The following is a 13,675-nucleotide window of genomic DNA, read 5'->3' on the forward strand; positions in this document are numbered from 1 at the left end:
GATAAGGATTTAAGGTACGATATGATACAATTAGACATTCACCTCCTATTTATTTCAGTCCATTTCAGTATTTAACCTACTTAAAAGTTGCAAGCTTTTTCTTAAAATGTAAATGCTAGTGTGCGGTATATTTATAGGCAGCTAACAACAACAAGAAAAGACTCTCATAAATTAGATTTCTATGAATGAAAAGGGTAAACAGGAGATGCTTCTGCAAAACTCTTCTAGACGTGCAGAGATAAAGGATGGTTCTACCACACAAAATAATCAGATACAAAAATAGCTGTTCAGAAACAGCACACCTAAGGAGTACTTTAATCAAACATTTAGGTTACCTGCCAAAAGGACCATGATCTCTTCAAAATGCAATGCGGATTAAAGTGTTATCTAACACAAGCAGAAAACTAACCTTGGAGTGGTAGTTCGAAACGTGTTCATCATAATTTTCATGTCTTTGGATAAAGAAACCAGCTTTTTCAGCTAGATTGCAAAACTGGTTTAAAGTATTCCCTCGGAGTGGAGCAAATACCATTGCTTTTCCCTGGAACATTAAAAAGAGAATTTATACATTTTTAAAACTGGAAGGGAACCAGATATAACATACACCTGACTAAGCTTTTAATATACTCAAGCTGGAAAAAGTCAATTGTTCTCTTGGTAAAATACTAAAATAGGGTAATATAAATAATTGTTCAAAATATGCAACATTTCTGTGATTAAACACATGCAAAATAAAAAGTAATAAATAAATATTTTCTTTAGAAAACTGCCAACTGCCATACATCTGCTCCTTTTCATATAATAATGGTGGTTATGAATTACCAAAATAAAAGACAGAAAAAGCACACAAAACACACACTCAATGCGAAATCCATTCGTGAGCTCATGACCATGCAAAGATTGTAAATAATGATTTTCTTTTTTTACTCTCACACATACACTCCCATTTGCTGTCAGTGGAATTACAACAGTGTAAAACAAGACAAAATGGGAAGAAAATCAGACCCGATCATTAATTTTTTAAAGATATCTTAAACTACCTGAGCAGTGCAACCGAATTTGACCTTAAATTAGTAAATTGCATTTAAAGCAGGACTTAATGTTTTTGCATAGTAATTCTGGATCTTTCAAGACAATCAGGCCATTTATGAAGCCCAGGCACTACATTATGGTCCATTAGCTAATTTTTTGTTCATCCTTCTGTATTTAGGAAAACAAAAATGACTGTACCTTGAACTGATAGATTTTAGACACTCTGTGCAAAGTACTAGCCCAAAACCTAACCTACTTGATATAGCATCTCTTGAAATCTTATTTGCAAAATTAATTCTAATTGGCTGAATACTGTGTTCTGTCACATGGAATGAAAACTGGTTGAAGAGCTGTAAAAAAAGGTTAATATCAGCCAACAGCATATCACACCGAGGGGAGCCACAAAGTTTACTGTGAGTTCTTGTATTTAACTTCTATATTCATGAGAGCTAAGACTAATTTGTGAGGTGCTGTAATCAACCAAAGAGACAAAAAAATATTTTTAGGGATCTGAAGAAGTTACAGAATGATTAGACGCTGTAGAGGAATACTTGACTTGAGAAAATGCAATCTTGTATACCACAGGAAAAAAAGGATCAGAAGAGAGAATTCCAATGGGAACTCTGGAAAGTTACAGTGCTGACACAGATACTTGGTGAGGAGGATACGGAACAAATCTGTGTGCTACAGCTCATGCACACATATGCTGAGGCAATGCGCAGTGAGGCAGCAATAAAAACTCTATGTCGGTATCTATGGTACTAATGTGTACTTAAAAAACTCCAATCATTAATACCACAGCACTGTATTTATTCTCACAATGCCTCTGTGAGACAAGGAAATACTGTTATCCTCATCTTTCTCATGGGAAATTTAAGCACAAAGGAGACCTAGCACAGAGGAGACCAAAGCAACTCACTTCTGTTCATTTGTGTAGCTATAACTTTAATTCTGTCGCTAAATACGAAGTGCAAAGGGGTGTAACTCCCACCGAAGGCACTGGAATTGCTTATGTAAATGTTAGGTCTGAATATAGGCTCAGCTCAGGATGAAAAACATTAAACACAGGAAATTCACAGTCAGTTCCCTCACATCCTTGCATGCTTTAATGTCATCAGACAGAAGTGGGCAGCAAATGGAGCCGTCAGCTGAGGATCCTCCTCCTCCTGCTGCCATCTCACACTCCCCAGAATGTTGTTCTGCAGAGACCCTTCCTGGCATAAGAAGGATGAGACTCCTCTGGAACCCCTCATCTTCATGGGCAGCTTCACAGAGAGGTCACTGTAAGGGGAAACATGTCCTCCACTCAGGGCTTACTGCCCACACGATTCACGCAGGGACTTCAGGAATGGCTAAACCTCGTGAACGAAGATGGCTGGGGGCCACACGCCCTACATCAGCCACTGATCCAGCAGCCTCGATGAGGAAGCAATGCTCATACAACAACACCCCCTTACAGATTTCCATTTGGAGTCAGCAGTCCATGCGGTCATTCCTTCTTATACTCTCTGTAGGCTACTTCAAATTTAATTTGAAAGAGAAATACAGTAAAATAGAAGGCAACATAGTATCAAATATCTCTTCAAACCAGAGCGAAAATCTTGAGATAACTCTGAAAAAGGGGAATGGCCTTTTACGGAAACCACTACACAGTTACTTTTGGCAGCTCCTTAGTTGGTGTAAAAACCCATTCCTCTCTTGAATTTAGTGTGCACCTAAAACACCTGAGGATCTTGCCCTTGCTGATAAAAACCAAGAAATCGTGATTAAGTTTAATATTACAATAACCTCCTCAAAACTGGCAGGTACTGTGGAGGTACTGTGGTCAATTCTGGTCTATCATAATCTGGGTTTAAAGCACTTACTTGTCAACTGCCTGATCTCTGTGATTCTGCTAGCTGTTGTAGAACTGCATTCACATTTCTAATTTTAAAATGTTTTTCATTTCTTGGGTGCTGTACAATAAAAAAATTAGACCAGTGGCCTGGATCTACACTTGATGGACTATCCCAAGGTTGTTTAATTCAAAGCTTGTAATTCAAAAGTGCCACTCAGTTTAGGATGATGTTTAAAGTGCAGAATGGTCTGTCACCAGCCGGGAAAATACTTCCAGTAAACTTGTGAACAAAACACAGAGGAAAATGTCAGTTACAATAGTTTGAAGTGTCACTAAAATGCTGCAGTAAGATAATGAGACAGATGTTCACATTTTGCACATGACTATGACTAAGTGTACTCATCAATCATTATTAAGTGCAGTCTTACTTGCTGGTACTAATCACAGTTCAATAGCATCCAATTGACTTCACTGGGATTTTGAATGGATAGGCCACAGAAGAATCAAAGCCTTCATAAAAAATGTTCTTAATTAGGGAAATATGCAAACAAGCAACTGCTTATTCTGAGATTGAAATTAAAAGTACATTTTAATGATAGGAAAAAATAAAACTAACTGTTGGCAAATCAAGTAGCTTGCTTATAAGAGGAATAAAATATAGCCATTCAAGATAAATTTGTTTGATGTAAAATTTCAGTGCCTAATTCTTGGAATTGGTTTACAGGTGACATTTGCCTTTGTAACAAATTCAGAAGAAATTTCAGCCCCCAGCAACTCTGTGAGCTGCTCATTTCTGCCTGCATGAATTTCTGGTCCTCTCTTCCTGTGCCAATACAACTGTCCATAGGGCCATACTACGAATCAGGTGACTGAAATGACCAGAGTCCTGTTTCCAGGAAAATGAAAAGTTACTCAAAACACATCATGTTGTGCCATAAGGATTCTAATAGCCACAGATAACATCCTTAACGAAGAAGGAAATACTGCAGATAAATTTATCTCTTCTTAAACTAACAGTAAGAATAATTACCTGATCTAAATTTCTCCTTCAAGACAGCTTTGTAAGGATACCCGTTATTTTCTGTTTACTCCACTTTTCCTTTTGGTTTTGCTAGCTATTATTTTCCCTGAACTCTTCTATCCTACTTGTATGCTAGTTACACTTGAAAGATGTCTTACATCTAGATGTGTCTTCAATTTGAGATCATTCCTCTATCAATCTGGCAAAGTATTACCAATAAGGAAATGTAACTTCTCAATTTGAGACAAAATAATTCATGTAGAAGAGTGAACTTAATCAAAGTAGTTTATGCCTTAGCTTGGGCATAAACTAATGCCCATAAACTATTCTTAATTATTGCAACTGGCAAATGAGTTCACTATTAATTTATTTTTCCTTTAAAGGCCAAAGGATAGTGCCATTTAGTAAAGTTTCCTCTGATGTTATCCTTAGATTTATGCAGGTTAACAAGAACAGTAAAAATAACAACTATTATGTACTTGTGATTGCATTTTCTCTTGGGATCTCAAATGAGTATATGCTTTTATTTGTGTCTTTCAAACCATGAAAGCATATGCTTGAAGGCATCTCTGTTCAACATGTCCTTTTTGGACAAGAGAGCTCATTTAAGGTGTGTCTGTATTCCCAGCTTCCACCCCAGAAAATAGTTTGCTGTCCTCTTAGTTATGAACTACAATAATTTGCAAGGCCATGCCACAACTGGATATCCATCCATATGACCATCCATAGAGTGGACTAGGCAAATGACTTCAGTTAAAAAATACTGTTCGGACAGTGGTCCAAAACTCTGCAACAGAAATTCCTGCAAGGAGCAAGAATTTCTTAAGCTAGCTTTGCTGATAAGAGATAGGAACCATGGCCTAAATGCAGACTAAATAAGTACAGGCTATGCTATTAATCACGATGTGCAGAAGCAAGCCAGTCTAGGAAGACAGGAAACAAAAAGCCATCTCCCTTTACTCCATCTACATTCACAAAATTCTGTAGTTCATCTGCTCTGAAAAACAAAGGCGTGTTCTGAATTTGAATTAGCTGACTGGACTTAAAAAGCGATAAAGTCAGGCCAGTTTTGGTTTAAAGTCAGGTTAAGAATTCCTAAATTGTCTATAGATGGGAACTTGAGCTATGAACACTACTTAAAATTCAGGCTGCCTTATCGTCATTGTTTTTCAAATCAAATTCTCTGGTTGGGCTAATCAGCCCAGGTAAATAATATGTGTGTGTGTGTGTGCATATACAAATCTATGTGTGTACTCATGTTTTTGGCAATATAGACCACCAGACCATGATTAGCTATGAGGAGGAGACAAAGCAACTAACAGCTATTCTTCCACTCCAGCCAGAGGCTCTAGCCAGGTCACAGCTACCAGGGCACCTCTTACACACTTCTCTTCCTGTCACTCATACCTTCTCCCCCAGCGTCCTTTCATGGAGCCCGTAGGGGGCTACCTGGAGAACCAGGTGAGGACATTGATCTGGGCTGAAAAAAAGTACATTTTGCATTTTGTTTAAACTGGGATCAGCTTTGTGTTCCAGATCACGCTCTGGTCCCCAAAATTATTGCACCCTGATAACTGATGATACATCACGGAAGTCCGAATGCATCACTCTGGGCAGGAGCTGCTTAAGCTCCCCTTGCTGCCACTGACAGAAATATGTGGGTAACCTTTTCCTCAGGGTGGCTACCTTTCTCCTGTCTTCCTGGAAGCCTTGCCCCACAGCTCATTAAAATAATTCAGTCTTAAGTAACTTGCCTTAGGTTACTCAGGAAAGTCTATGATGGAACCAAGAATAGAAACCTGATCACTCTTAGAAAAGAATGGGATTACTTACATGACTAAAATGACTCAGTTTCTTAAGCCTTTGCATGTTTGGGTCTTCTATTCCTTCTACAGAGAAAACCTCTTGTGCAAAACGTACAATAAAATTTTTAAATGAAGTTTGGAGAACGCATTGCTAACATGAAATACTTTTGTTTTGAAATAGAAAGTTTACCTTACTGGAAGATTTGTATGGTAAGCATGAAAAGTAAAATTCCTGTTTCAAATCCCTACTTATAGCAATTACTTCACATGCTTTCTCATGCTCTCATTTTGGTATCTTCTTCTTAAAAATTTTTTTTGCAATTAAAGATTATTTGTTGGGTATAACTATATGCATATAACAGCTTTTTTTTTTGCCTGTAGGTCTCTGATTTAACAGCCTACTAGATTGAGACTGGTAAAATATTTCCTCAGCGATGCTCGTGTAGAACATGTAAGCATTTTATGAAGAGCTTAATTTCATTATGTTCTAAGGTATAAAACATGTGAACACAGGGCTTACTTAACGGAAAAAAAGTTTTAGGCTACAATATATGCATAAGGGTTTTGTTCATTTTATATAAACAGAAATGAAAAGAAAAAATATTCTTTCATAATAAATAAATACACAATGACAAAGGTTACAGTTGAAGGGATTACAAATGACAGAAGCCAACACAAAAACTTTCAATATCGTACTTTTACTTTAATATGAAGACATTATTATCAAAGGAAAATACTTGAGAAACGCTTTGATAAAAATAATCTCACGCTATCTTTGAAGCAGTTTCATTTATTTTACTACCCACTGTGTTCCTTATCAGAAGGCCAAGTATAAGAAGTTTCCTAGTTTATGATTAGGAAAGAATCTGATAGATTAGAAGACTCAATTGAAGTTGGACATAATAAGTATTAAAGTATTACATGACATTAATCCTGCCATTCCATTACTCTCTCAATCATTGTGCACAGACTAATTATTCTGAAGCCAGTGTTCAGGAGAAAATAGAAACGTACTTACACTGGGCTGGAGTAATCTCTTTATTGCATCAACAAGGCTAGCTCTGTACTGGTCCAGAAACAGGCTGACATTGAGAAGAGAACAGAATCCAGATTAAAATGGGTTTTCAATTCTAATGATACTAATGCAGATAAGTACAAGGCTAATTACATATGTTTACACAATGCTGTAAAAGAGAAACTGTGGTCTACATTTCTGTCCAGTTCAGGTATTTTTGAACATTAAAAAATACATAAAACCAAATATAATCTAAACCAAAGCTAAAATATCAGCATGAAACAGATCTTTATATAGCTGAAATTCACAGATCGCATATGCTAGCTATTAAAATACTACCATATCAGAAATCAGGACCAATGTACAAAGCTAAGATTTCACATGGTTTTTTAATACAAGGAGGGGTGGAGTTTTTTAAAGTATTTTCTATTGTATTTCAGGTGCTACTATTAAGGGTATTTTTTTCCCTTTTCCCTTCACAGTTGTGGCATTAATTCATTATTATCTATTATGCATATTTGTTCTATTTATATATCTACCCCTATAAAGATTTACAAGCCCCTACCTCCTCTCTCCCTCAAACACCGTTCAAATACAATGACCCAGATTGTACAGAGTTGTCCTGTCTCAGGAGTGAAATCCTTCACCTCCAGCACGGGTCCTGCAAGGATAGCAGCAGAGTCAATTTTCCCATGCAATGTTGCCAACATGCTCAGCCCTGTTTTGGCATGATTACCTCATGATTTGAGGGGATAATTCATTCTTCATGCCCCTCAGTACCTTAATGTATATACTAATAGTGGCAACCAGGGTGCCAATCACTCTTGACTAGATATTTGTGGACATGTAGTTACTGTGGATGAGAGTGCATTTACAATGGTTAGTGAATAACCATCGGATAGCAACTGATGCCTTTCAGTCCTTACTACTGTGAGCTGCATTTATGTTGTCGATTCAGATAAGGAACTCTATCAAGCAGGCCACAAATAACGTGATTCTTTCTTCATGATTTTTCATGATTTCTCTGTAAGAAAACTGCTTCCCAGCCTGTGTCAAGCTCAAGTTCCACACTACACAGCATTTTGTCCATTCTTTATGATTCTTTTCTTTACTCCCCTTCCATTTATTCTCAAACATCTCTTTCTGAAGAGATGTGGGTAGTTTTTTTTCAGGTTTGAAATTTCTAAAAGAATATAAAGAATATATGAAAACACTGATGAGAAAAACACAGTCTGCCAACCAACCACATGCCAGTCATCTAGAACAGAATATGTGTGGATATTTCGGTAAGGACGCTCCACAGCTACCAAGGAGAATACAATATTACATATCACAGGGTCAAGCAGCTGTGTAAGAGCTGTGAATTTTTGCTACTCAGGAAAAAAAAAAGCCTATCGGAAGACTTGTCAGTGACCAAATTTCATCAATAAAAACGGGCAGAACCTCACACTGTTGAGAAAATATGGTAGACTGGGTATCCACACATTTCTTAAAGAACATTTCATATAGAAGTATGACCTCTGGAATTTCTTCTTAAGATATCGAAGTACTAGCTAACAATTTCTCTGATAGCCTGCCCACAGGAAAATTTAAACTTTAGCAATTGGCATGATGGCTGCCCCTCAGCCTTGATTAATCTTACTGGAAGAACATTACTGAAAAAATGCTTGTTTAAATTTAATCCATTGGAACAGCAGCTGATACCTCTAATGCCTCCTGGGAGTTTTAATCACATTCACCTCAGGTAGATCCCTATGCAGACAGATACCATAAGACACTACTTCATCAGGAACTTAGCCACCTGCAGAAGAGGTGGAATGAGTGTATGAGTTCTCTCCCAAAAGAATCGCTAAAAATAATTAATTTTCTTCAACTTGAAACATCGCAAGCATGCACACATTTAAGACTTGCTGAGATCCTGTGTAGACAGACATACATTCCAAATGAAAAATGCACTTATAATATTTTTATTTTTGAAAGCAGTGTAGTGAAAACACAATTTTGCGTCAGCTTACCAGTGCTAAAATTCCTTTTTCATGGACCTGCATACCATTCTCTCTTTTTACAATGAGATGGGGGCACAACTGCTGCTACCAATCTTTGTTTCTTTACAATGAGAGAACTACAGGGCTTTGTTCACCAGAAAGTGAGTGTCTGAGAACTTAAAATGGTTACATGACCTGCCAAGAGATTAGACAACTTCAATAATACCTTTTCTGTCTGACTCCCACTTGATATTTTGGTGGTATGGGAGGTGGACTCTTAGCCCTGTTAGCTTAGGAAACCCAGATAACCTGGGACAGTTGCCCTGGCTCTGCTCCCAAGTTGCCCCTGCCCTCCAGAAGGCCTGTCCCTGGCAGCAGGACCTACTTCAATTGAAAATACGTCTCCAATATTGCGATTTCCAGTCTGTTGCTCTGTGAGCCACATACTCTGACCAGAGGGAGCAGAGAAGGCTGGAAGCAATGTTAATGCAATGCAGTGACTCCAGGGAACATCTCTATCCTCCCTCTGAGTCGGAGGACGCCTTGAATGAGGAAAATCCTGCAGAAGTCGTTAGATAATCTGTGCTGCAGACAGGGCCAGCACAGGATTTGGCCCACGCAAGGAGATTTAGTCATGCAATTTCTCCTACCAGTAGAATTTGTATGACTAAATATTGCCACAGCATACTGAAAATGAACCCGAGAGAATTCTTTAAAGTTCACAACAGCTCAGTGAAATTAAATAATGTATTGTTCTAAACCATTCTCACTCAGCTCTCATACCTCAATGCAAATTTGTCTTAGCTCGCCATTACTTTAGTGGTAATGTCTCATGTTTAGGTAGTAAGGACGCTGTGAAAGCAGTAGCTCAGGACAGGAATAGCAAGGGTTTCTCGGGTCAGCAAGGAAGTTTTGGAGCACAGCAGAAGAGAGGCAAGAGCAGAGTTTATGATTTGGCCTTTGTTTAGGCAGTGCTCTTAACCTGTGAAATCTGGATGAACAGGCAGGCAATCTTGTCACCTCTCTCTTCTTGTTTTTTTTTTAATTTTAAATTACCATTAAAACCAAAATGAAAGTTTATACCAAAACTGTATGGAAGTAACAGTAAGCCACAAGGAAACAAATTTAAAAAACAAGCAGATTCTCAGTTTGCTTCATGCCAATATCCTTTTATCTTGTGCCTCAGATAAACAAGGGGCATATACTTATATTTTATAGGCTATGATGTGAACTTATTTTCATTTTGCATGCTTTTCAATTGGTAAAAGAGCTTAGTTTACAGGTGTACTTCAGACATTATTACATTCATGTATAGTGCCCAGTGTATAGAGCCATTTATCTTTTTGTTCGCCTTTAACTACACGGCTGACATAAACTGAAAAAACCCTTACTTCCATGTCGTCAGATTCCAATGCACTTGAAAGTGTGTGCAAGAAATCAGGCTTAAAATGAATAATAAATTTAAACTGAAGAAGGACAGAGATCTTACTGCATTCCTGCAAAAAAATTTCCTTATATTAAATGAAATACTAACAGAGACAAAAATGACATATTTTAAGATCTTTAAAGAATACTTTCAGTTCAGTCCTACATCTCTGGTGAATCCACAACTCCCCATGACTTCAGCAAGAATCTCAGCAGTGAAAGTAATGTGGGATAGTCCCCCCAGCCTCTGTTGTGCAAATACTTATGCATGTGCCAAACTTTAAGAACATAATCAGTCTAGCTACGTAAAGTGGGATATTATGCATTTCCAAAATTGTATCGGGATTTAGACCTTATACTGTCTCTACATTAAAATTATTTGTGAAAACATGTTTCACAAGAACATGAAACACAAAGATTTTTCTATTGGCTCAGTCCTACTGGCCTTGACTCTCTCCTTCGATTATACATCTCAGCAACCTTTTTCTTAATAAAGAAAAGGATATACGCTTCCTTTTAAATAATCAGAAATCTGAGGCTCTCAAGAGCTTTGGAAGAGTCTTGGTTTTGGCCTGTCCATACAGGTACCTGTTATTTCTCCTCCTCTGTTCATACTCACTCTTACAATTCCAGCACCTGCATGACTTTATACCCACAAGTGTAGGTCAAATGAAAGTCTAAAATTCTGTCAGCCCTCACCTGGCCTTAAAATTCCCCCTCAAAGATGAGGTGGGTGGATATGCTTTAAAAATTCCATTATTTCAGTATTTTTTTTCCAGTGTATCCTTCTTCCAGATATGGCCTCACCAAGATTTTTTTTTCCTTATTTTTATCTCATAGTTGACATTTTACAAGTTATTTCGGAACTGCTGAACCATGAAACTATTTTTATTGTCAAAATCCTGAATGGTTAAATAATGACTAGCTTTCACAGTTTGCCTCTTATTTATTTTATAATCTAGTTGAGCTACTAAATTTAGCTGTTAACTAATAGACTGTCTGTTCTGGGAAATAACTTATTTTCCACCCCTGCACACAAGGTTTATGAAAGTCTGACTGTAAATATATGAATATAAACATATCGCTGCTTGTTGTAATCATGTACATTTTTACTTGAACCTCCATGTGGATTTGGAATATGTTTATGAATAGAGCTTGTTTTCATGTAAATGGGATCAAGCAGTACCACTGGTTAGCTATTCAGAGAATCAGACAATATCACCCTTGCTGGAAATACTTCAATAAAAATTTACCCATGTACCTAATATTTGAGCTCAGATTTTTTGCTTTCTAGTTCTCTGTTCTAATCCCAGATTTTATTGACTGACAATGAGCTATATGATGGTGTTAAACTAAATGCAATCTATTCTATCTGTTTTTATCGCTGCATACTTCATGTTTCAGCTGAGGAGCTATAAGAAAAGAGGTGGTTTTTTTTCCTCTTCAATGGCAGCCCAAAAAACTCAGAAAGCAAAAATCCTGCCAACAGTTCTCAAGCCAATTCTATATCTTGGAAGAGAAATACATGAAAATGAAAAGAAGATTCGAGTTTGATAAAGCATGGGACATTTTTTTCCCCAGCCTTTTCATGTACCAGAAAACCTAGTGTCCATAACTAAAAGAATGATTTCTAAAAGAAACAAACAATAAAGGGATTTTCACGCTTATTAAACTATATGTATGAGCACTTGCAATAAGAAAATAGAGACAATTTGTGAATAAAAACACATACTTTAAACTAACCTCCACATTTCTATTTATTTTTTAGAAATCTATAAATATTTATACACTTACCTGCATCTTAAGTGCTTCAAAATACAAATGCATTATGTATTTTACCTGTCATGTTTGATTCTTTGTTTCCTAAAGAAACTACACTATTTCCAAACAGACTGGGAGGAGTATTAGGCAAGAACATTACTGAAAAAAACAACTTAAGTCTTGCTCCACTCTGCTGCACTCCCAGCACAAATAGGATGACATGGTGTGAGTATCAAGAATACAAGAGATGGCACAGCCAGGTTGTTTTGAAGAACAAATTTAACTCTAAATCTCTTGGCAAGACCTTGCTTCACCCACATAATCTGGAGAACATCCATATGTGAGCCTTGTCTAAGCCTCCGAGAAGACTGCTGCCCTCCTGCTCATGTCCGCCAGCACTCTGATCTGACTTTCATACTTAATCTGATCTAATCCTGTCCAGCATTAACTTCATCTGTGCAATGAAACCTGGAGTATCCATTCTAATATTTGGTGAGGAAGGCATTTACTAAATTACTTGCTGAAATCATATGGTGTTGTTTAGCTCCTTATTTTAATCAGATGATGCATCTCTGAGGCACATTATCAGCGATTAGTTAGAAACCTTTCTCTGTCCTTTTTGAGAACAAAGAACTTTTCTGAAATTAAATGCTAAGAGAAATGAAGCACTGTTGCATTCTGTCAACAAATAGGTATTAGAAAAAGGGAAAAAAGACAACTAAATACACTCTCTCCAGGGCTATACAAAACCAGTAACTTTTCTGAAATAAGAAGAGTTTGCTTAAATAGCAAAATATCAAACAAAAAAGCTTTAGAGGAATATTTTATCAGAAGTCACTTAAAAAGAACATTGTTTAAAAAGACAATAGACAGCTTCGTACTTCCCTTTGCCTTTTTCCTTTATTTCTTAGTAAGGTACAGAGATCTGCTGAACTGAGCTGTCCTAGGAAGTCCCTGTTTTCAGAATTTGGTCTCTCACAATAGTTATGTGCAACAAAACATAAACAGCTTTTTCTGTTTTGGGTATTTAAAGGGTCAAGAGCAAATATTCATGAAGGAAAGACAGATTCATTTAAAAATATCTACTCTCCTACATGGAATTTGCACATCTCTTTCTACACTGTCTCCATTTATATAACACAAATAATTAATAACATACCATTTTTAAAGTTAGCATGCAGCAAATATAACACAGCACAATTCTGCAAATCCAGTATCAGAAAAGGATTGTGTCAATAATCAAATCTATTTGCATAAATTATTAAACAATATACCATATTGTAACATGTATCTACCTTTTCATAAATTAAGTGCTGTACTCTCATTTTTTTACTAAGAATTCTCTTACAATTAACATGTGACTGTGTAAATAATATAAAGCCTATGTCTACAAATATTGCTGTCAAACCGATTTAAGAAACAGAATGTGATGGGGGCAAAAAAGGTTTTGAAAATCTTTTTTATCTCAGAAAGATTTTCCAGGGAGCAAAAAATATATCCCCTTATATCAATAGTCAGATCTTTCCTAAGAAGTAAGCTAATTGAGCTGTTTGTGTTGATAAACTCCCTTTTCTCCAGACTGTTCCTCACTGAGCCATAATTATTTGCAATTTGCCTAAGTCGTCCATTTACTGATACGTCAAGCATGAAACAGAGGCAATTCCAGAAAATGGAAATGCTTCTCAAAATCAATCTTTGGGAAATAATGTGGTAGAAGTTACTGTGTGATAGAAGACTACCTTATAACTGTCACATGGAGATGAATATTAATTTGTTGAGGTTAAGGTGGCTTTG

General features: G+C 36.8%; 1 protein-coding gene across 1 annotated transcript in view; it reads right to left on the reverse strand.

Annotated features, from left to right (window-relative positions):
• CAMKMT (calmodulin-lysine N-methyltransferase) overlaps window positions 1-13,675 on the reverse strand; it is a 227,481-nt gene that overhangs the window by 7,774 nt on the left and 206,032 nt on the right. The window contains exons 9-10 of the mRNA XM_072856781.1: window positions 6,714-6,777; window positions 410-541 (exon numbers count right to left, since the gene is read on the reverse strand). Coding sequence (XP_072712882.1) covers window positions 410-541; window positions 6,714-6,777 — 196 coding nt within the window. The remainder of the gene's footprint in view (window positions 1-409; window positions 542-6,713; window positions 6,778-13,675) is intronic.

The sequence above is a fragment of the Ciconia boyciana genome, chromosome 3, assembly GCF_034638445.1.
Source record: "Ciconia boyciana chromosome 3, ASM3463844v1, whole genome shotgun sequence".
Classification (NCBI taxonomy): domain Eukaryota; kingdom Metazoa; phylum Chordata; class Aves; order Ciconiiformes; family Ciconiidae; genus Ciconia; species Ciconia boyciana.